This window comes from Oryctolagus cuniculus, chromosome 7 (assembly GCF_964237555.1).
Source record: "Oryctolagus cuniculus chromosome 7, mOryCun1.1, whole genome shotgun sequence".
Taxonomy (NCBI): domain Eukaryota; kingdom Metazoa; phylum Chordata; class Mammalia; order Lagomorpha; family Leporidae; genus Oryctolagus; species Oryctolagus cuniculus.
In genome coordinates, this window is record NC_091438.1 from 121495150 (window position 1) to 121520353 (window position 25204).

Below are 25204 nucleotides of genomic sequence, written 5' to 3' on the forward strand. Positions count from 1 at the left end.
GTATTGAAAGAATTCTGTTCACTTACTCTTTTATTTGGTGGAACATTTTTTTTTTTGCTTCAGTTTTGTCAAAGAAACTATTTTCTAGGCAATATGAAATTAATATTCTTTTTTAACTTCCAAAAAATGTGTTGTCTATTGGCAGCAGATGGCTAACATTGCTTTTTTGCTTCTATTGTCCACTCTTCCAGGAAATGACTCCCATCTGCAGCAGAAAGAGTGCTGACCTTTTAATGTGCATGCTAGTCACTTCTGTTAGCTCAGTGGCAATCTAATAATATTACATATACTAGGAATTCAGTGGAAAATAAGTGTTGACCAGATTGTTTCCTTTTGGAGTTTCAAGCTGTTAGAGATAGAAAGTTGATGTCTTTTTTTTTTTTTTTTGGATTTATTTATTTATTTTAAAGTCAGAAATAGAGAAAAAGGAGATCTTCCATACACCATTTTACTCCCAAAATGTCCACAATGGCCAAGGCTTGGTCAGGCCGAAGCTAGGAGCTTCACCCAGGTCTCTCACATGGATATGGGGTCCAATTACTTGGGCTATCTTCCTCTGCCTTCTCAGGCACATTAGCAGGGAGCTGGATCAGTAGCAAAATAGTCTTGACTTGAGCCGTTAGCCGTATAGGATGCTGGCACTGAAGGTGGAAGGCTTAACCTTCTCTGTCGCAGTGCCTGCCCTAAAAGTTGATGTCTTTCTAACACTATAACTGAATTCTTCTAAGCTGGCTAGTAAATGGGGAGAGGGGAATTCCTGGCTTGAGCCAAATGGTTAAGTGTGGTCCATGGACAAATAGCTTCGCCTGGGAACTTGTTAGAAGTGCAGATTCTCTGGCTTAACATTGGCCTCTCATTCCAGAATTCTGGCTTCAGGGCCCAGAAATGTGTGCTTTATCATGCTGCCTTGGTAATTCTGATGGCCAGCTAAAATCTGAGTACCACTGGGTAAAGGTTAGTTTCATCTGTTGTAAAGGAAACATGTTATATTGTAAAATTAGAAGTGTGCTGCTGAAAATGATGATCAACTCTGCAAAAAAACAAGAGTGTTGTAGCCAGAAAATCTTGGTTTAAACCTTATTTTAAGGGTTGGCGCTGTGGCATAGAGGGAAAGCCGTTGCCTGCATTGCCGGCATCCCATATGGGCACTGGTTTAAGTCCCAGCTGTTCCATTTCCAATTCAGCTATCTGCTGTGGCCTGGAAAAGCAATAGAAGATGGCCCAAGTCTTTGGGCCCCTGCACCCACGTGGGAGACCCGGAAGAAGCTCTTGGCTCCTGGCATCAGATCGTCACAGCTCTGGTCATCGCAGCCAATAGGGAAGGAAACCAGCAGATGGAAGACCTCTCTCTCTCTGCCTCTTCTCCTCTCTCTGTGTAACTCTGATTTTCAAATAAATAGTAAATCTTAAAAAAAAAGAAATGGGGCAGGTGCCGCGGCTCAGTAGGCTAATCCTCCACCTTGTGACGCTGGCACACTGGGTTCTAGTCCCGGTTGGGGCACCGGATTCTGACCCGGTTGCCCCTCTTCAGGCCAGCTCTCTGCTGTTGCCAGGGAGTACAGTGGAGGATGGCCCAAGTGCTTGGGCCCTGCACCCCATGGGAGACCAGGAGAAGTACCTGGTTCCTGCCATTGGATAGGCGCGGTATGCTGGCTGCAGCGCGCCGGCCACGGCGGCCATTGGAGGGTGAACCAACGGCAAAGGAAGACCTTTCTCTCTGTCTCTCTCTCTCACTGTCCACTCTGCCTGTCAAAAAAAAAAAAAAAAAAAAAGGATGCAATTCATTTAAAAAATTAAACTCTGTTTTATCACTTCTTAATAATATTGTATCAGGCAAGTTATTCAGCATCTCTGAGCTGCAGTTTCTTTATTTGTAAATTGAGACTAGTCATGGAAATCATAAATCAGTGGTGTTTGGGGATGAATGGTGACCTGAAAAAAGTCCTGTAAAACTTAAAAGTTAAGCAAATTAGAAGAATTAAAAACAAATTTCACCTTGGGGAGAATTACAATTTTCAGTGAAAGAAAAAATTAAGAAATATGCAAGGAATCTTTCCAGAGGTTCTAAGTTGCTTGGAGGGATCTCATGTACTTAGAGATAGTCATGGAAAATTTTCTTCTTCTAATAGTCTTTAAAGTACTTTGACTCCTTTATAATAGAAGGGTTTGTCCTGAGTCGGTGAATGTGACACATACATAGTTCATAAATCAATATGATATAAGAAGATGTCCAGTGGAAAAAAGTCTCAATTCTGTCCCTTTTCTCAACTGCTGCATTTATGCGCACTCTCTGTACCAGCTACTTTTCCTATCTTAATTTTGTGATCATAGACTTATTTTTTAAAAATTTATTTATTTGAAGGCAGGGTTAGAGAAAGAGAGGGAGAGTCAGAGATCCTCCATCCGCAGTTTCACTCCCCAAGTGGCCACAGCAGCTGGGCCTGGGCCAGGGTTAGGATGAAGCTGTGAGCCTGGAACTGTACCTAGGTCTCCCATGTGGGTGACAGGGTTCCATGTGCTTGGGCATCTTCCACTGCTATCCCAGGTGCATTAGCCGGGAACTGGATTGGAAACGGAGCAGCTTGGACTTGAACCAGTGATCATATGGGATGTTGGCATTGCAGGCACTGGCTTAACTTGATGCAACACAATGCCAGCTCCAGTTCCTAGAATCAATTTCTTAATGCAAGTGTAAACAAAAATGAAAAAATATCTTTCTCCACAAACGATAACATATACACAGTTTTATACTATTATCTTTTTATGTTTAATGGTGTATCATAGATATCTTTTCACAGAGAGCCCCAACTCCATTTGTCCTGCTCAGCTTTATTGAGGACCACTTTGCATACAGTGAACCACATCCAATTCAATTATGTATTTGATGAGTTTTGACCATTATATTCCTGTGAGTGCACTGCTACAGTGAAGATACGGAATGTTTCCCATCATTTTTTTTTTAATTGCTTCATAGTATTTCATTGTATTGACGTATCATAATGGTTTTTTTTAAAAAGATTTATTTATTTATTTATTTGAAAGTCAGAGTTACACAGAAAGAGAAGGAGGAGTAGAGAGAGAGGCCTTCCATCTGCTAGTTCACTCCCCAGATGGCCGAAATGCTGGAGCTGAGCTGATCCGAAGCCAGGAGCTTCTTCCAGGTCTCCCACATGGGTGCCGGGGCCTAAGGACTTGAGCCATCTTGTACTGCTTTCCCAGGCCATAGCAGAGAGCTGGATTGGAAGAGGAGCATCTGGGACACAAACCAGCACCCATATGGGATGCTAGCACTGCCAGTGGCTTTACCTGCTATGTCACAGCACCGGTCCTATGTATCATAATGCCAGTCCTTTGTTGATGGGCATTTGGGTGCTGATACAATGCTTTAGTTAATAACTTTTTTCATATAATATTTAATATTTCAACATATGAGGAACCCTCAAAAAGTTTGTTGAAATGGAATTTCAAGATAAATTGAGGTTCTGGTGTTATGGCACACTGGATTTGCCATAGCTTGAGACACCATCATCCAGTCTTAGAGTGCTAGTTTGAGCCCTGGCTACTCCACTTCTGACCCAGCATACTGCTAATGTGCCTGGAAAGACAGCAGTAGATGGCCCAAGTACTTGGGTTCCTGCCATCGACGTAGGAGACCAGGATGAAATTCCTCTCTTCTGGCTTCAGCTTAACCCAGACCTGCTGTTATAGCTGTTCAGAGAATGAGCTAGCGGATGGAGGATATCTCTCACTCTTGGTCTGCCTTTCAAATAAATAAATAAATCTTTTTGAAAAGTTTATCTTCATGCAAAAAATTTCTTATTCATGCATACATGAGGTTTCAAAAAGTTCATTTTAAAATGGATATTATGAAAAACACATGCGTAGATTTCATTTTACACCAAAATGTTAATTTTTAAAAATTCATTTTATTTGAAAAGCAGAAAGAGAGATCTCCAGTCTGCTGGTTCATTCTAGATGCCCACAAAGGTTGTGTTGTTGTGCCAAGCTAAAGCCAGGAAATAGGAACTAAGTCTAAATTTCCCACATGAGCAGCAGGGATGTAACCATCTGGTCCAACACTACTGCTCACCATGGTGTGCGTCAGCAGGAAGCTGCTATTGGTAGTAGAGCTAGGAGTCACCCTCGGCACTCTAGTGTGGAATGTGGACATCTCAAATGGCATCTTAACTCTGCCAAATACCACTGTGATCTTATTTTAATTCTGTTTTCCATAAACTCTTTAAATTGCCCTTGTATCCTTAGAATCTAAGCATAGATTGCCAGATGTGGAATTGCTGAATGAAAGGGGAAATTCATTTACAATTTGTTAGATGTTACCAATTTGTACTTCACAGAGGTAGTTCCAGTTTGGACTCTGTAGGGGAGGAAGAATAATTTTCCTTTTACCTTTCTATGTTCTTGGCTGGGGCCACTGAGCCAAAATACAGATTTACAAGAGAAAAATAATATATATTTATTAACAAGTATGTTTTATATGTATATGGGCTACTACTCAGGGAAAGAGTAATCCTGAGAGAGGTGGCTTACAAATCAGGTTATATTCTTTTTTAAAATTTATTTATTTACTTGAAAGAGTTACACAAAGAGAGAAGAAGAGACAGAGAGAGAGAGAGGTCTTCATTCCGCTGGTTCACTCCCCAGTTGACGGCAATGGCCAGAGTGGCACCGATCCGAAGGCAGGAGCCAGGAACTTCCTCTGGGTCTCCCACATGGTTGCAAGGGCCCAAGGCCTTGGACCATCTTCTACTGCTTTCCCAGGCCACAGCAAAGAGCCAGATTGGAAGTGAAGCAGCTGGGACTCGAGCTGGCGCCCATATAGGATGCCGGCACTGCAGACCAGGGCTTTAACCCACTGCGCCATAGTGCCCGTCCCAAATAAGGTTATATTCTATCTCCAACAAGGAATATATTCTATAGAGAAGTGACAAGATAAAGGAAAAGAATCTTGAGTGGTAGGAGCCACAAATTGTGGGAAGGCAAATATATGGAAAGCTAATGGTAGATAAAGAGATTCCTTTGGTCCCATCTCCAAGCTAAAAAGAGTCTAAAGTTTTAGGGAAGAATTATTGTCCTTATAAAGAGGGAAAACAGAAACCTTTATACACTTACCTCTTGGGTTTTAGTCAGATAGTCAGTGGGCAGAGAGCTTATCTTGTATCTGCTGCCTCTCAGTTGCCTTCAGCTCAAAATAATCCTTATAACAATGGGGCATGTGTTGGGGTGGTGTTTTCTGCTGTCCCTCAGCTTCTATTAGCAGTGTATTTCCCCACAGATTAGCTAGCAAAAAGTACATTTGGAAACTTTGTATTTTAATCAGTTAGATGGAAAATAGTGTTTTAGCATACTTTTGCAGTGTTCTCATGAGTGAAATTGTGCATAATTTTTTATGATAAGGGATAGACCACTTAGTGTGTTTACTTTTCTGTGAAATATTTGTTCATATTGTCCTTTTTTTCTATTTGAATGACTTTTAATTTCTAGGAACTCTTTATGAGTAAAGATAATATTCCTCCCTCCCCCAAATTGTCATTATCCTTTGACATTGCAAGATCCTTAGATGAAGGGTGTGCCTCTCAGTTTTTGCTGCTCAGAATATCTTCCTAAAAATTACTTTGCTTTGATTTCTTTTCCCCTCTTCTTCCTTCCATTCCTTTGTGTTTTCTTCCTTCTCTCCCTCTAGCCTAAGTTTTTAATAAAGAGATTTGAGACAGCTTGAAGATGATTTGTTGATGTACAATAATAAATTCACTGGGTGAATGTTTTTAAATGATATATATATGTGTGACTCTGACTCATCTATTTTGAAGGCCATGTTTTTGGTATACTGCGCACTGGAGAAAGAACCTGTGCCAATGACCTTGCCTGCAGCCTTGGTGCCACCTTCTAAGAGAAAAACGGTCAGTATATCAGGCTCTATGCTGCTGATCCCCTCTTCAGCATCAGCCAAGGAATCTTACTACTCCTTACAACCTGTAGGCATTTTACCTACCAAAGCACCATTAAGACAGGTATAGAATTATCAGTTAAAGGATTTTTTTTTAACAAAGTGCATGGCATTTAACAGTTGAGTACTGATAAAAACAGAAGGAGCAATTGAAAGGATCAAAGATTTAACGTTCTCTCTGTTTGAACTTGCAAAATTTGATTTTCCAGAGGAGACAGATAATAATTCTGCATTTAGCTTTAGGTCATATGAATGTTTCATTGACTTTGCCTTGATCTACCTGAGATTAAAGTTGGATATGAAAGATGCTACATGCTAACACAGCATGCTTGCCCTGGCATAATTAATCATTATTTTGTTCAGTCTCAAGCTAACTCTTGATTCTTTGGGATCGAATTGTGTGTTTTCCAGCGTTTTTTTTTTTTTTTTTTAAACCCCCTCTCCAATCTGTCTTTCGTCAGGTTGAGGAAAGGAAAATAATGTCAGGATATGCAAATCTGCCAGTTTGGCTGTTGTTAAGAATGCTGGATGAAAATGGAGAATTAGCTGAATATTTTGTTTATTCAGATTCTCAGTTACCTATATTATGTAGGCTTTCATAGGTCAAGAGTTAAGTATGTTTGAATTTACTCATCACTTTAAAAAAAAGTAAAATATGTATCTATAAATGCAGTCCTGATTGTCCTCTTTTTGTTCTTTTATTTTCACTATAACATTTTGATGGAGACGTGATAGAAGTGATATGTTGTTGCTATTGTTAGTAAGATAGAATTCTTCAGAATTTGTGCCAAATACTGTCATGAGTTAAAATAGTGACACTCAGAGTTCACTTCATTTTGGCAGAAATTTTTTTTTCCCCTTTGTAGTGGGTTGTATCTCCTGTTGAAAAAGCTAAATATGATGAAATCTTCCTGAAAACTGATAAGGACATGGATGGATTTGTATCTGGATTGGAGGTCCGTGAAATCTTTCTGAAAACAGGTTTACCTTCTACCTTACTGGCTCATATTTGGTAAGACTTGAATTTAAATTTCTTTATTAAACTTGTATAGAAAAATTTAGAGTAGTGGACAGCAGCTTGAGAATTGGTTACCTGAAGCTTTATAAGATTGACAGTACCAGTTAATTGCTATTGGAATGTTCAAATGTAACATCTCTCTGTAATATCAGTTAAACTTAAAATTTTAAGGGAGAATCTAAATATCTGAAATTTTAATAACAGTATCAGAAATTTAGACAATATATTCTGTTTTGAATAACAGATATTTAAATGACAGTATAAAGATATTTCTTCAAGGCACAGCCATATAATTCTGTAAGGTATATGTATGCTTACACACTTTATATAGGGATATAACAGTTGATTCATATAAAAGACAGACCTAAGTGTCTTTAATTAATTTCACATTAAGTAAGATAATATTTATGAAAATATTTTGTAACATGCCTTTTACCAATCAGAGGTCATCTTGAGACAGCAAATATCAAAAGTTGAGCCACATAGTTGTAGAGAAGCTTAGAACTAAGAAAAGAGGATGGTAGATTTGTTTCAAAAAAAGCATGGACTGAAGACTGAGAAGGATTAAGTATACGTAAGTTCGGGGTGCTGGACTAGATACTGTGCTCAGTAGATGGCCACTGTCACAGAAACTAAGAACTTGGAGAGATTAAAAATTGTGACCAAGGACACAAGAAGAAATAAGAAAATAATGGAATTCAAGGCCTGTTTGAGACTGTAACCCATAGTCCTTTCATCAGGCCACATTGGCTTTCAATAAAATATTTCAAATGAAATCTGTTTTTAAACAGGTTAGGACTTTAGAAAACTGAGCTTTAAAAAGAAAAGGAAAATAGAACGAGACATTTGCTGTTTCTCTTCAAGTGATTTTGTAAAGCTTTCCAGATTGCTGCCTTCTCCTCACATGTGATCTCCATTTGCAGCTGTTCTTTCTGCTTTGACTCGGTGATCCTTGTACCCTCCTACTCCAAGGCTTGCAGGAAGCCAGATGATGTGGAAATTTTTCCTTGTCTCAGAGCCACTCTAATGCTGTCAACTAGCCAGAATTGTTGACGCTTAGGTTTAATCTTGAACAAGTCATGTTAAAAATTTGGGTAACAGGAAATGTTGGGATTCTTTGGCCCACCACAGCTCTTACTTTGTTGTGTTTCTAGAATTTGTTAATAAGTACAAAGTAAATCCAGATTAGAGGCCCCTGCTCAGCACTAGGTGAATTAGTTCCACTTTAGTATCTTAACTGGTCTATCTCTTCTAATATTTGAGCTGAGTTTTGGACAAGCTGCAACTTGGCCTTTTTAATTCAAGTGATTATTTTTAAAAAGACACATACTTGTGGTTTTCTTCTGGGTTTTTAGGATGGCATTGTGATGTTTATAAACTGTTTATTTATACAGGGCATTATGTGACCCAAAGAGCTGTGGGAAACTTTCAAAAGATCAGTTTGCCTTGGCTTTTCACTTAATCAATCAAAAGTTAATAAAAGGCATTGATCCTCCTCTCATTCTCACTCCTGAGATGATTCCACCATCAGATAGGACGAGTTTACAAAAGGTAAGACAACTTAAAAACAAAAAACAAAACAAAAACCCTGAAGCATTAACACAAAGTTGCAAGTACCATGTCAGATGGCAGATTGTATTCAGATAAAACACTGGAGAATAAGTATCTGGGCAGGAGCAGAGCAGTGTAATGTTTGTGCTTATTTTGTACCTCTAGATATGCTTGAGTGCCTTGTATAACATCTTTGACCTGCAACTGTTTATTCCCACCACTCATTACACATCCAACAATTATATTTTCTAATCTTAAAATTGGAAAAATATGGCTTTATTTTTCCTCCCTGGATTTGTGATTTATTTTTAATTAATATAGTATAAATGTTAAGTAACAGGTACAAGAATTAAATTACTATTTCATCTAATGATTTACTCTTATAGAAAAAAGGGTATAAATTAAATTTGAAAACAAAGTCTAGGAGATGACGATTACTTGGTATCAGTTTTACATCAAAAAAGTACCTAAGGAAAACCTTATATTGAGACTAAATCTATAGGTTTTGTGGTGTCCCCCCCCCCCCCATAGATGATTCTTTATTCCTGAGTCTATAGGTGACTATCTGAATAGCCAGGAGCAAATTTTAGCTACATTTCCTTTCTGAGTAGCAGTGGGAATGTTCATAATTGTTGTTTTAGCCACGTTGTGCCTTGATTTTTCTCTCCTCAGCCAGAAACCTTTTGGGGAATAATGCATTCACAGGATCTTTAAAATGACTAGCATAATATAGTACCTATTTGTCTTTTTTTTTCTTTTTTTTTTTTAAATTTTTTGACAGGCAGAGTGGACAATGAGAGAGAGAGACAGAGACAAAGGTCTTCCTTTGCCGTTGGTTCACCCTCCAATGGCCGCCACGGCTGGCGCGCTGCGGCCAGCGCACCGCGCTGATCCAAAGGCAGGAGCCAGGTGCTTATCCTGGTCTCCCATGGGGTGCAGGGCCCAAGGACTTGAGCCATCCTCCACTGCACTGCCGGGCCACAGCAGAGAGCTGGTCTGGAAGAGAGGCAACCGGGACAGAATCCGGCGCCCCGACCGGGACTAGAACCCGGTGGCCGGCGCCACAAGGCAGAGGATTAGCCTATTGAGCTGCGGCGCTGGCCATACCTATTTGTCTTTAAAAATAATTCTTGATGATTCTTCAGGGCTGTGTATTATAGGAGCTGTCAAATGTCTGGTTTGAGGAGAGGTCCATCTCCAAACCAATAGGATATTTTGGTTTCATGTTAATTTTTTCAGATGGATTTTTTAAAATCCCACTTAAACAACCTAATAAAAGTAAAAATTCCTGAGGGGTAAGTGTTTGGCTCAACTGTTGGTATACCTGCATCCTGTATTGAAATGACTGGTTTGAGTCCTGCCTGTTCTGCTTCCCATCCAGCTTCCTGCTGGTGCACATCCTGAGAGACAGCAAGTAATGCCTCAGATACTTGAGTCCCTGCCACTTTTGTGGGAGACCTAGACTGAGTTCCAGGCTCCTGGCTTTGCCCCAGCCTACCCCATGCAAATGTGGGCATTTGGAGAATGACCAATAGATAGAAGAGCTGTCTTTCTCCCCGTCTGTGTCTTTCAAGTAAAGTGAAAATAAATAAATAGCAATTTAAGAAAACAAGGCAAAATTGGATGTTTTCCCTAAGTAAACTGAATGGAATTTATAATACTCATTATAGAGTGTTACTTATTGGAATTTTGCTCTTTATTTTTTTTTAATTAATTAAAAAGCCAGACAGAGTACCTATCTACTTGTTGACTCCCCCCAGTTCCCACAGTGGCCGAGGCTGAACCAGAGCCAGGCTTGATCCAGGTGTTGCGAACGCAAGCTAGAGCTTTCACATGGGTAGCAGTAACCCAATTATTTGAGGTATTACTGGTTCCTCCCAGGGCTGCATTAGTAGGAACATGGAATCAGGAGTGGAGCCAAGAACTAAACCCAGGCCCTCTGGTATGGGGCATCTTAACAGCTAGGCTAAATGCCCACTCCCTGCCTTTATTCTTTTTTTTTTTAAGTTTTTATTTTTTATTTGAGAGTTAAGAGTTAAAGACAGTGAGAGGGAGAGACAGAGAGAAAGGTCTTCCTTCTGTTGGTTCACTCCCCAAATGGCCACAAAGGCTGGAGTCGTGCCGATCTGAAGCCAGGAGCCAGGAGTTTCTTCCTGGTCTCCCACTGTGGGTGCAGGAGCCCAAGGACTTGGGCCATCTTCTACTGCTTTCCCAGGCCCTAGCAGAGAGCTGGACTGGAAGAGGAGCAACCGGGACTAGAACTGGCACCCACATGGGATGCAGGCGTTACAGGCGGAGGATTAACCTACTGTGCCACGGCGCCAGCCCCTCTCCTTATTCTTAATAAAATAAATACCCGATTATCTGCTTTGTGAGATATTCAAGAGGGAGGAATGTTTTGTGATTATTTTTGGGTTCCTTGTGATGTACGACATAGGTTCCATAAATTGCAGAGAAGGCTTAAGTGATGTTACCGGGAAGATAAAAGTTACTGAATTTGTATTTATGCTCTCTGTAACTGTATCTCAGTTATGGCATAATTTTTTTCTAATAGGCAGAGTTAGACAGTGAGAGAGAGAGAGAGATGGAGAGAAAGGTCTTCCTTCCGTTGGTTCATCCCCCAAATGGCCGCTATGGCCGGTGCGCTGCAGCCAGTGCACTGCGCTGATCTGAAGCCAGGAGCCAGGTGCTTCCTCCTGGTCTCCCATGCGTATGCAGGGCCCAAGCACCTGGGCCATCCTCCAGTGCCCCATCCAGGACTAGAACCCGGTGCCGACACCACAGGCGGAGGATTAGCCAAGTGAGCCGCAGCACCGGCCAGGCATAATGTTTTGTTTTGTCTTTTGTTTCACTGATCTGGACTGTTTTTTTCTTACTGTTTGCGTTTTATAACCTTTTGTCTCCAACCAACACAAATTACAGATATAAAACAGCTTTCTAAAGCAAATTATTTTTGTTCATTGAAGGCTCTCTAATAATAGTAGGTACTTGAAGTTATAACTGGAAAGCAAAATGTTTATTTAGTAGATTTCTCTGAGGTCTGTTCAGTAGAGCATAGACATTGCAGATATCAGTATTGTTCATTGAGGTAGAGTTTCATCACTGATGTCTTATCTATTAACCAAAAATTATAACTTTAAAAAACTAAAATTTGCATTTGTCTTACCTTACAGATAATTGCTTTTCTCTTTGTAACCTGATTTTTTAAAAATATTGCACTTTTTGCAGCTTTGACTAATCCTTTTCCAAATGTTGCTTTCCTTTCTGTGTTTTTTTCTAGTTTGGACTGTTTTTTCCATTCTGCAACACTGCTTCTCGCCTTTCTTGTACTGTCAGTTTCTTAACTCTACTCTATCAAGGTTAGACTTTTATTTTTTGCCTCTTTTTTAGCATTGTGTTTTTTGGTTTACGTGATACATTTTGAAATTAGAGGTGTTTTTTTTTTTTTTTAATGCATTAAAGTTGGTGAAGAGAAAATACCTGCACAGCATGCTTTTGTCACATGTCACTTGGTCCTTGTGTGCGTATTAGCTTGCCTTCACTTGGCTCTCTGACCCACTTAAAATCACCAAAATGGAATTTTTGTATAATGCACAAAACAGGGTGAGAGAAGATATTTTGAAAGAAGGGTATGTGCTCTATTTTTCTTTGTATACTCTTCATTTGCTGCATAAAATATGTGCTGAATTTTTTTCCATGCTTCCTTGATGCATGTCATTTTAGAGTCATTGGGGGTATCACTTTCTAACTGATTTGAGGTTAAACTAATTTGTCTCGCTTTGTCTTCTTTGATGCTGTTTTTCATAGCAAAAGACTCAGATGTGAGTCACTCTTTGAGTTACAGTGATGGAAGAGGTATAAAAGTCATGAGTTTTTTGGTACACTTGTACCTCTGAGAGCAAATTTCTCAGTAGCAATATAAGTGATGTAAGTTCCTTTTGGTGATAGAAGTATGAGACCAAGTACTAATTTTTCATTTTGTTTACCTCTCTAGCTATCTGGCCAAGCTTAGCTTATAGGTCAAATTTAGATAGAGTTATTTTTACTAATCTAACCCAAGTGAATAAATAATTTATATTCAAAAATCCACATTAAAACATCTAGTTTAATTTAGCATTGAAAGGGGACTCTGTATCAACAGAACACAGTAGAACAATTAACAAGTGTTTTTGGTAAAGATTTGTAATTAATGTAAAATTGAGAGTAGAATTAACTGAATCCTTATACGTGAGTTTAGATATTGATAGTCAAAACAGCTCCCTGCTGAAAATACAATGTGGCATAAAAAAATAGAAGGAATTATTTGCTAAGTCTCATTGATGTGTACCTGTTTTTTATTTTTTAAAGATTTATTTTATTTATTTGAAAGTTACATGGAAAGGTAGAGCCAGAGAGAGAGAGAAAGGTCTTCCATCCGTTGGTTCACTCCCCAAATGGCCACAACAGCCAGAGCTAAGCTGATCCGAAACCAGGAGCCAAGAGCTTCTTCTAGGTCTCCCACGTGGGTACAGGAGCCCAAGCACTTGGGCCATCTTCTACTGCTTTACCAGGCCATCCAGCAGAGAGTTGAATGGGAAGTAGAGCAGCTGGGATTCAAATTGACACCCATATGGGATGCCAGTGCTGTAGACAGGGACTTTAACCCACTGCACCACAGCACCAGCCCCAGTGTGTACCTGTTTATCAAGTTTATTTTTAGGGTAATGGCCTCATTTACCTAAATACTCTTGATATGCAAGTACCAAAGGACATAGTGTGAAATAATTTAATCTACAGACGTTTAATCAGATTTCCTTTAACAGTGGGTTGAGCTTTGAGCAAGTCATTTAATCTGCTCCCCTCAGCTATAAAATGGGGTTAATAATAATATCTGGCCTGCCTACAATGTACATTTCAGATTAGTTTTGAGAACTGACTAATGGGGGTTTGAAAGTGCGTGGTGAATTGTAGATGATTTTACAAATGAGAAATGCGACATTGTGAGCTTTTAGATTTCTTCTGTTATATAAATTACTGACATACATTAAGTTCACAACAATGTAAATATTAATACTACTAATTTTTATGTTCCAATTAGGTCATCAATGTTTTTTAGGTTTTACATGTTCAAGCTTCACTCAATTTTAACATTTCCAAGTGGTGATTATTCCATTATTTTTCACTTGGTGTAGGTTAACTGAAGGCACAATTTTCCCTCTTCCCTGACTTCAGCCAACTATATAGGGCATGAATGATGGTTCACAAAGGAGATTGAATCCTGGGGGAAACAACTCATATTTTGCTGGGGAGTTAATTATAACAATAACTTATGCTTATAAAATACTATGTTTATAGAATGATTTCATATATACTATTTTATTCAGTTCGTAAAGTGGGAAGAGTAGAAATTAACTCCTTATTTTACAGATCATGCAGCTAGAAAGCAGTGGAGCCCAGCATAAACACAGCTAGAATTTCTAACTACAGTTACCAGAAATCAAAATTGACACGTTTGTTAGTGAAAGAAAACTATACATAAAGGGTATTATATATGAACAGCTTCATATGTGGTGATATTAATATTTACAGTGGAACATGCCTTAGCAGATGGTTTTACTTTAAATAGATACTTAAAGTGTTTAGTAAAAGTAAATATTTGTTGAATGAAATCAACCAGTCATAATTCTAAGATTTAAAAAAAATTGGCCGGTGCTGCAGCTCACTTGACTAATCCTCCACCTGCGGCACCAGCACCCTGGGTTCTAGTCCTGGTTGGGGCGCCGGATTCTGTCCCGGTTGCTCCTCTTCCAATCCAGCTCTCTGCTGTGGCCTGGGAGGGCAGTGGGGGATGGCCCAAGTGCTTGGGCCCTGCACCCCATGGGAGACCAGGAAAAGCACGTGTTCCTGGCTTTGGATCAGTGTAGTGCGCTGACCGCAGTTTGTGGATGAACCAATGGAAGGAAGACCTTTCTCTCTGTCTGTCTCTCTCTCTCTCACTGTCTAACTCTTCCTGTCCAAAAAAAAAAAAAAAAAAATTTCAAAAATTTGTGAATTTATTTTGTGTCAGATGATACAAATGCAAATAAATCACCATCCATCTCCCCGAGAAATTTATATTTCATTGGAAGTATTAGTTTATAAACCTGATATCTGTTTTACTTCAAGATCCTAGACAGGCTAGAATCAAGTGACAAAGACATTGGGACCTGAAGTGGGGGTGGGAGTTTTTAATTATAGAATAACAGCTTTTAGAGGATTTAAGAGAATGTCTTAGTATATAACTAAGAATATAGTGATATATATATGTATATACAATTGAACTAGACAGTTTTATTAAATGAATTATTAGCAATATAGTAAATTATGCAATACTTTAGAGACTTCAACATTTTAAGTTATTTGTTGTATATAATATAATTTTATAGTAATAATATGTGCTTGTGAACTTTTTGTTTTTAGAACATCATAGGATCAAGTCCTGTTGCAGATTTCTCTGCTATTAAGGAGCTAGATACCCTTAACAATGAAATAGTTGACCTACAGAGGTATGTAAAGTAAAACTACAGGCTACACATGGGCACACATATGTGCACACACATAACCCCTTTCTGTTTCTAATATATATTTTGTTAAATACTGCTTTATTTAGTTAAATACTATAGATCCGTTTGAATTGAATCACTGTGTCTATTTCATCAAATATAAAGCAACTTTTAATTATAGGAGGTACTATTTTCTTATGTAATACTGAAAAATGAAAAATCACTGCCAAATAAACTATGGCATGCCATTAATTTGTTATTTGATTCCAGATACTGAGTGAGTGTATAAGTTAGAATAAATGAAGTAGATTTTTTCCCCAACTTCTTTTTCCATTTTTTAAAGATTTATTTATTTACTTCACAGGCAGAATGACAGAGAAAGAGAGATAGAAATGTTCCATCTGTTGCTTCATTTCCCAAGAGCGGGCTTTGCTGAACCCAACAGCCCAAAACTCCATCCAAGTCTCCCACCCATGTGGGCCATTTTGCACTACTTTCCAAGACACATTAAGCAGGGAGGTGAATGAATGGCAAGCAGAGCAGCTGGGACTTGAACCAGCACTCCAATGTGGGATGCTGACATTACAAACAGCGACTTAACCCACTGCTCTACAACACTGGCCCCTAGGTGAGATATTGAGTGTAGGCATCCATCACGTGTCAGTTCCAGTAATGTCACAATAAGCTGCATCTACCCGTGCCAAAATTGTGAGTGTTAAAATTCACTTTCCAGGTCAGCACTGTGCTTGTCACTCTGGCATTGCCATATGGGTGTCAGTTTGTGTCCAGGCTGCTCCACTTCCCATCCTACTCCCTGCTGCTGACCTGGGAAAAGCAGCAGAGGATGGCCCACATGGAAGACCTGGAGGAACCTTCTGGTTCCTGGCTTAGGACTGACTTAGCCCCAACCATAGCAGCCACTTGGGGAGTGAACTAGTATATGGAAGATCTCTGTATCTCCTTCTCTCTCTGTAACCCTGTCAGAGAAATAAATAAATTTAAATAAATAAATAATTTAAAAAAAAATTCACGTTTACAAGTGGTTGTATTAGATCACTACCACCAATTCAGGGTATTACACTGTAAACCTTGACTTCCAGTATTGTAACACTTTTTTCTTTTCAAGTTACCACTTTTCAGCTGTTTTAAAATCTTTCTTACTTGTTATCTGACAAAAGATTAGCCACTCTGTTGGCTTTGAGATGAAAATATTTAATTTAAATCCAGAAACCAAACCTGCAAATAAACAGCATATAAAATAAACATAATGATTATCTCTCATAATAAAGCATCCTGAGGTATGGTGGCCCTTAGATTGGTTAAGTGATTTGGGGAGACATGCTCAAAAAAAAAAAATGAGATTTTCTTCTCTTTCAACTTTTTCATTGGCTGCATCCCAGGGTTAACTGTGTGTTATGATGCATGGGTGTGGTGCTTTACAATATTTATTTCTCCCTTCAATAACAGTTATATTTTATTAATGTAAAATACCAAAAATTCAGAGAAGCGTAATAAAAAATGTCTTTTAGAAAAATTTGTTTTGATCATTACACACCACTGGGAACCTGAAAGCTGTATATAAACTTGGGAGTTAATTGGGTAAACATATTCTTTGCTTTTGGTCAGAAAATAGATGTTGTTTTCAACTCTAGTTCATACCAAATTGTTTCTAATGGAAAAGATAACACAGTGAAGAGGCAGGATGCTTTTTGGCACTTTTAAAATTTAGATGTTTTACATTATTCCAGTAATATTGTATTGATTTTGTGATTTAATAATGCCAGTAAGATTGAATTAGGCTGGGATGGGTGTTGTGGCATTGCTGGTTAAGCCACCACTTGCAATGCCGGCATCCCGTATTACCGTGCTTGTTCGAGTCCTGCTTACTCTGCTTCTAGTCCTGCTCTCTGATGCAACTGGGAAAGCAGTGGAGGATAGCACAAGTACCTGGGACCTTGCTACCCACATTTGGAGACCCAGATGGAATTCCTGGCTCCTGGCTTTGGCCTGACCCAGCTTCAGCTGTTGTGGCCATTTGGAGAGTAAAGCAAGGGATAGAATCTCAATCTCTCTCTCCCTTCCTCCCTCCCTCTCTGTTACTGTCTCTTCAAATTAATTAATAATTTAATTGGAGGATGGTGGCAGAGATTAAATTAGTAGGCTTTTTTAATTTAAAGAAGGAAAGGCAGAGCCGGTGCTGTGGCATAGTGGGTAAAACTGCCACCTGCAGTGCTGGCATCCCATATGGGCACTGGTTCAGGTCCCAACTGCTCTATTTCCAAGCCAGCTCTCTGCTAGTGGCTTGGGAAAGCAGTAGAAGATGGTCCAAGTCCTTGGGCCCCACAACCCACATGGGAGACCTAGAAGAGGCTTCAGGCTCCTGGTTTTGGATCAGCCCAGCTCTGGCCTTTGCGACCATTTGAGAAGTAAACCAGAGGATGGGAGAACTCTTTCTCACTGCCTCTGTCTGTAACTCTGCCTTCCAAATAAATAAATACGTCTTTATTATTATTTTTTTTTTTTTGACAGGCAGAGTGGACAGTGAGAGAGAGAGACAGAGAGAAAGGTCTTCCTTTGCCGTTGGTTCACCCTCCAATGGCCGCCGCGGCCGGCGCGCCGCGCTGATCTGATGACAGGAGCCAGGAGCCAGGTGCTTTTCCTGGTCTCCCATGGGGTGCAGGGCCCAAGCACTTGGGCCATCCTCCACTGCACTCCCTGGCCACAGCAGAGAGCTGGCCTGGAAGAGGGGCAACCGGGACAGAATCTGGCGCCCCGACCGGGACTAGAATCTGGTGTGCCGGCGCCGCTAGGCGGAGGATTAGCCTATTGAGCCGTGGCGCGGGCCATAAATACGTCTTAAAAAGGGGGGAGGGTAATATAAAGGTAATGTAGTATTCTTATCAGGTACCTAGAGCCTTTGAGCTGAAGACTTCTATTTGTCTTTAGCAGCTACTGTTTTCATCTGCATGTCTGGTAGGATGTGACTTCCTAATCTCCTTGACTACTGACCTGTGTCCCCCTTTCTAAGTGACATCACTCGTCCGGTCGCTCTAGCTTAGAAACCTGAGATTTTTCTTCTTCTCATTTTCATTCTTCTGTGTTTGAAATTTCCCTTGGATTAATTACCTTCCCATCATCTCCTTTGCCTTACCACCTCTTTCTCATCTTTTAAATTACACCTTAAACATTTCCTCTGGGAGATGAACCTTTCCTGATTACTTGAGCTCTAATTCCCATGCTCTTCAGATCTTACTAAAGATCCTGTTTACCATAAGCTTTATATTTAAAACTGTCATAATGCTTACCATACTTTATTGTAATTGTTTATTTTCTTGGCTCTCACATTTTTCCTCTTAAGTGTAGGGATTACTTGCTTATCCACTACGGTATCCCCAAGTGCTTAGCTTTGCTTATATAGAAGAGAAAATAATTTATTCAGTATTGTTGAAATGTGGCTTTGCCTTTTTACCATTTCTGTCTTAGTTTTAGCCGTCCTCTTTTATTTGTATCACCGCAATATCTGAATAAACTCCCTGTTTTAAAGCCTGCCTTCTTTTCTTGAACCATTCTATTTCCAACCAATATGTAAAATATAAATCAAATCCCTCAAGTGACTCGCCATCAAAAGATGAATCCAGTTTAGTTTTCATGTGGCGTAAAGATGCTTCCTTCATGATGTTCCCTTGGCATCCTGGCCATTCTTCCATCATAGCTACCTGCCACAATTCAGTAGAATCACCCTCCTCCATGGCTGATACTGCAAAGCTTACTGAGAGGAGACACTGTATGTATACTCTTTGTACTGTCAGTGCTTAGCGAGTGTTCTAACCTATTGTGTCAGCTTCTTTCTTTTCTCCTCTTCATGATGGTTGGGTTTATTATCTCTCAGGTCAACACGCCATCACTTTTATTCTCCCATACCTCAGGTCCTACTGTTCCCCTTTGCCTGGAATACACCTTTTATTCAGTCTTCTAGGCTCAGCTTAAGTATTATCTTTTCTGTCAACCTTCTCTTAAATCTTCGGATTTCATTTTCAGTCTCTGATTCTGAAGATTTTATCCCTTTATGATAGTACTTTCCACAAGGTTTTTTTGTAGTAAAGTTTACTTCTTTTTGGTAAATTTTTTTTTTGACAGGCAGATTTAGACAGAGAGAGAGAAAGGTCTTCCTTTTCTGTTGGTTCACCCCCCAAACGGGCGCTGAGGCTGGCGCACTGCGCTGATCCGAAGCCAGGAGTCAGGTACCTCCTCCTGGTCTCCCATGCAGGTGCAGGGCCCAAGCACTTGGGCCATCTTCCACTGCCTTCCCGGGCCACAGCAGAGAGTTGGACTAGAAGAGGAGCAACCAGGACAGAATCCGGCGCCTCAACCGGGACTAGAACCCGGGGTGCTGGCGCCGCAGGCGGAGGATTAGCCAAGTGAGCCGCGGTGCTGGCCTCTTTTTGGTAAATTTTATAAAAATAGGAGCTATATCTTTTTCCTCTTCATAGGCTTAGAAATTAATGGCAATCTAGAAAATCAGTATAGGTTAATTGATTGAATGAATGAATCAAAATATATTATAAATATCAGAATATTTTTCAAACTTAATCCCTGAAAAGTTTATGGCAGAATAGAAACCGTGTTATAAATGTTGAAATCAGGCAAAAAGACCCTCTGAATAATAGCTTATATTGAAGGCAATGAAAAGATTTTACATATAAAAGAGTTTTGAATCCTCACAAGAACTTTAAGGTTAATTGGCTGATTTTTTCATATTTTACATATCTAGTTCTTTTAATTGTAGTAAAATAAACATATATAGCAAAACATATCATTTCATTAATTTTAGGTATAAGTTCAGTGGTATTAAGTGTATTCATAATTTAGCACCAGAACTATCTTCAGAACTCTTTTCATCTTGTAAAACAGACTCTTCATGTTAAACAGTAATTTGCCATTCTTTGTCCTCGCCTGCCCTTTAGCCACTCTATTTTCTGTCTCTGTGATTTTGACAACTATAAGTACCTCATGTAAGTGGAATCACACAGTATCTGTTTTGGGACTAGTTTATTTCACTTAGCAGAATATGCTTGCGATTCATCCAAGTTGTAGTATGTGTCAGAATTTTCTTTTTAAGGCCTAATAATAATTCTGTTTTATATGTTTTCCATATTTTGCTTTATTTGTTTTGTTTACCATATCTGTTCATCTGTTGATAGATGCTTGGGTTGTTTCTGCCTGTTGATTTTTGTGAATAATGCTTCTGTGAACATAGGTGTACAGCTGTCTCTGAGACCCTGCTTCCAGTTCTTTTATCCAGTAGTGGAATTGCTGAATTATATGGTAATTGCAGACCTGTTTTTGTGTAAGAGATTTCCTTTGAGAATGTGATGAAGGACGAAAAAAATAGTTAAATCTATATATACTTTTTGTGTTTATTTTACCGGTTCCTATACCCTTAAGAACTATCCATGGATGTATATTTTAAGAATCTTTACCCTGAAAGTCAGATGCCTGAAACAGGGAAGTTCTTAGTAGTGGAAAAGGCAAAACATACCAAGAGATCTTCTTTAGCGACTTGATAGTGTGGTGATGATGGAATTATGCTGAGGTGGAAGTTAATATTTTGTGTTTTGCTAACTTCTACTTCCTCTCTCTGTCCTTTTAGCAAGAACATCAGGAAGTAAAAGCCACATCCTGTCAGGACTCTTAGTTATCCTGGTTTGAGGCCAGTAAACAGGATAATTACAATAATAGTTACTTGGCATTATGCTGCGCCTGCTTTGTATAAATTCCCTTGTTGAATTCTTGCAATATCCCTAAAGAGGAAGTAGTTTTTCCTTAATTTTTAATTTATTTTTTAAATTTTATTTAAGAAAAAACAACTTCATGCATTTCATATACATAAATTTATGTTCCTCAATTTTTTAAAATGAAAAATAAACAACTCTTCATATCTTAAGAAGCGCCTGGGCCCCTGCATCAACGTGGAAGACCTGGGAGAAGCTCCAGACTCCTAGCCTTGGCCTGGCCTAGCCCTGGCCACTGTGGAGTGAACCAGCCAGGGAGTGAACCAGCAAATGGAATATTCCTCCTTCCCTCTCTCCTCTCTTCTCTTTGTAACTCTGCCTTTCAAACAAACAGACCCAAAAGAAGTGGAGAAGCCAAGACTTGAACCAGGGCTCAATATGGGAGGCTGGCATCATTGGTGGCAACTTAGCTTACTATGCCACAATGCTGGCCCCATGAAGTGGATTTTAGCCACTAGGTTAAGGTGGCGTCAGCTGGGTTTCTCCACTGCACATTGATCACCTTTTATAATCAGTAAGCATGTGTGAGGAGATTCTTTGAGATGATGTGTATACCTTGTTATTCAAGCTTTAAAATTTTTAAACGTCAGTTTATGGTTTTTGCTTGAATCAGTAATTACTGAAAGAATTATTATTGGATTTATTTTCTTTTTCTAAAAAATTTACTTATTTATTTGAAAGGTAGAGTAAGAGAGAGACAGGTAGAGACAGAGAGAGAAAGAGATCCCCCCATCTGCTGGCCTAATACCTAAATGGCCGCAATGGCTGGGACTCAGGCTGAATCCAGGAGCCTAGAACTCCATCCAGGTCTCCCTTGTAGATGACAGGGGCCCAAGCACTTGTGCCATCCTCACCGCCCTCCCAGGCACACTAGTAGGGAGCTGGGTCCAAAGGGGAGCAGCCAGGACCTGAACTGTCATGACAGGCAGTGCCCCAAACCCTACACCACAACACTGGCTCCTATTAGATTAATTTTCATTGTCTCAATGTCTGATAAATTTTGAAGAGAGGATGAGTCAGTAGTAGGGTTGTGTGGTTTCTCTCTCTCTCTCTCTCTTTTTTTTTTTTTTTTTTTTTTTTTTTGACAGGCAGAGTGGACAGAGAGAGACAGAGAGAAAGGTCTTCCTTTTTGCCGTTGGTTCACCCTCCAATGGCCACCGCGGCTGGCACATCGCACTGATCCGAAGCCAGGAGCCAGGTGCTTCTCCTGGTCTCCCATGGGGTGCAGGGCCCAAGTACTTGGGCCATCCTCCACTGCACTCCCGGGCCACAGCAGAGAGCTGGCCTGGAAGAGGGGCAACCGGGACAGAATCTGGCGCCCCGACCGGGACTAGAACCTGGTGTGCCGGCGCCACAAGGTGGAGGATTAACCTATTGAGCCACGGCGCCGGCCCCGTGTGGTTTCTCTTGTATTTTCTTCCTGAAGTCCTGTTTCCTGTTTCCTGAAGGTTTGTCTTAAAGTCTTAATGGAAAGGTAGATTTCTTGAAAGACTGAGAGAAATTTAGGGCCCAGGTTGATTATATCAAATACATTAAATTTGTCTCTGTGTCTATAATGTTCTGGCTACAGAGAAAATAGGTGCTAGTGAAGTGGTCCTATTTTATGTATCTTCCATACCTTGAAGCTATCTCAAATGAACCCCAGTCTTGTTCTAAGGGCTCATTAGATTTTCTTTTTCTCTGCATATGTAATCTGTTCTCTGGTTTTGAAACCAAATTTGGACTTTTGACTCAGGAACCCAATTTTTTTAGCAAGTTGTTCTCTGGACTCAGTTTCTGGATAAGGGTTGTTTGTAAATGTCTTGATGAGAGTTTGCAGTTGAGAGGGAGCTGTAGCTGGTACAACACTGGATTCTATCCCCAGGTTAGAAAGATTTTCAGTCTGTTCTTGAGGGTGATCTTCTCCATGCCTTCAGCCTGATTCTGAAGCTTCCTTAAGTTCTGGTCTTTTCTGGAATTATTGCCTAGCTCTTTGATTCTAAAATAAACCTGGATTCTTGACTCTTCAGTGTTGATTTCTGAAGCAAGTTTTTGTTTAATACCATAGTCAAGATATGGTTTTTGGTTGAAGGTGTTGATGAGGATTTTTAGTTGCTCTTTAAATCCTGTGAGACTGTGCCTGTGATTTTTTGATACATTCTTATTTGAAGAATCATCTTCAGCCATGTTGGAAGATGATCCCAGTAGCTAAGCATCTGTCTAGGACCAATTTTCACAGAGTTCTAACAGTGAGTATACACTATGAAGTCCCATGGACTCATACTGTTTAACAGCTGTTTGCCTCTTTCTCTAGGGCTACACATATAAATCAAACATCATTTCCTAAATTAAAAAGACTCATATGCATTTGTTTTTGTAAACTATACCATATTACAGTTTTATTTTTAAGTCTTTGTTCTTCAACACTGATTATTTTATAGTAATTTTTCAGTATGCAACTTATTAAAATATTATTTTCATTCTCCCACATTCCTTTTTGTGGGAGAAGGGTGAACCAACAGCAAAGGAAGACCTTTCTCTCTCTCTCTCTCACTGTCCACTCTGCCTGCAAAACAAAACAAAACAAAACAAAACAAAACACTGTCTTTTCACACACTTTATGTTTTTACCAATTTACCATGAGTTCTTTTAGCCTGGTTAAAATTAAAAGCCAAGGCTTGCTCGTCAGTTGTCAGCAGTTGTTACTCTTAACTCTAGCACAGGCTGCCGACAGTTCTTAAGATAAGCAGAGTCAGGGGGTTCTGTTGCCTTTGTAGTGATTGTCATCAGCTGTCTTGAGCAATAAGTGCCTCAGCTTCCCTGCAAGCCCGAGAGAGAGAGCGAGCCCGCGTGCTGGGCTGCCCAGTAATGCCGTGCGGAGCTACCATTTTCACCATTCTAAGTGCATTAACAGGAAGCAGAGAGGCTGGGACTTGAACTGGAACTCTGATACCAGATCCTGGTATTTCAAGTGGAGGTATAATCTGCTGGGCCATAACATTGGCCCCCAACAGATTTATAGTTATTTTATATATTTGTTTTTAATCTTGTAGAAAATATAAATCACAATACAAATTACAATAATACTAAGTTTTATCCTTGCCCATATATTTACCTTTACTTTAAGGCTTTCTCATGTCCTCTTAAGGCTTTGGGTTACTGTTAAGTACCCCTTCATTTCAACCTGAAGCATTCCATTTAGCATTTCTTGTAAGGAAAGTCTAGTAATAATGGACGCCTTTAGCTTTTGTTTGGAAATACTTTAATTCTCACTTATTTTTGAAAAAGTTTTTTTGGATATAGAATTTTAAGATGACAGCCTTTTTTCTTTCAACACCATATATATATGTATCACCCTATTACCTTCTGCCTTCAAGATTTCTGCTTAGAATTCCACTGGTAATCTTGACACTGCTCCTTTGTGTCAAGTTGACAAATTGTTTTTCTTGTTGCTTTCAGGATTCTCTACTTGTCTTTGTCTTTCAACCGTTTGATTATAATGTGTCTCAGCATGAGTCCTTTTGTGTTTATACTACTTGGAGTTCTCTAGTTTTTGGATTTGTAGATTGAGTCTTTTATCAATTTGGGGAAGTTTTTCTTTCTTTCTTTCTTTCTTTCTTTTTTTTTTTTTTTTTAGATTTACTTATTTATTTGGAAGTAGAACTACAACAGAGAGAGCAAAAGACAGAGAGAGAGAGAGGGAGAAGGGGAGAGCTTGCATTGCCGGTTCACTCCCCATGTGGCCCCAACGGCTTGTGCTGGGCCATGCTGAAGCCAGGAGTCAGGAGCTTCCTCTGCATCTCCTGTGTGGGCCGTCCTCCACTGCCCCTCCAGGCACACTAGCAGGTAGTTGGATCGGAAGTGGAGCAGCTGGTCTTTGACCAGCACACGCATAGTATCCGGCACCTCACCCACCATGCCACAATGCCAGCCCCTGCAGGACATACCTGCTGTAGTTGACATCTTCTGTTCTTTCTCATATAGGCTGTCCCTTCAGTTGAAACACCATTTTCCTACCTAACATTCATTCTTTCCTCCAAGGCTTAACTGAATTCCACATCCTTCCAAGAGTCTTCCCAGACTGATTTCTGTTGGTAAAAGTATCTTTACTATATGCACAGTTAATTTGGCGATTAATCACCTGCCTTTAGTGATACTGAGGAAGCCTTTCCTGACCCTTTCCAGGGAGAATCAGATTTCTGTCCTCTGTTCTCATAATACCTTGGGCTTTGCTGTTAATAGCACCTAGTACACTGTATTGCAATGATCTCTTTATATTCTCCTCTGCCCCTCACCCCAAGAATGGGAGTACATACACTGAATTAAGAGCTTCTCAAAGACATGTATCTGTTTCACTGTTTTATATATCCCTAAACTA

The 25204-nt window shown here is 39.7% G+C and overlaps 1 protein-coding gene across 4 annotated transcripts in view; it reads left to right on the plus strand.

The window, feature by feature from the left end:
- The window catches only part of EPS15 (epidermal growth factor receptor pathway substrate 15), a 178487-nt gene that overhangs the window by 75464 nt on the left and 77819 nt on the right, over positions 1–25204 (plus strand). For all 4 annotated transcript variants that reach the window (XR_011390711.1, XM_051857775.2, XM_070078537.1 and 1 more), the window contains 4 exons: positions 5829–5918; positions 6832–6977; positions 8378–8534; positions 14973–15058. Coding sequence is in view for 3 of the 4 variants with exons in the window: in XM_051857775.2 (XP_051713735.2) it covers positions 5829–5918; positions 6832–6977; positions 8378–8534; positions 14973–15058 (479 nt within the window). In the remaining variant the exon portion in view is untranslated. The remainder of the gene's footprint in view (positions 1–5828; positions 5919–6831; positions 6978–8377; positions 8535–14972; positions 15059–25204) is intronic.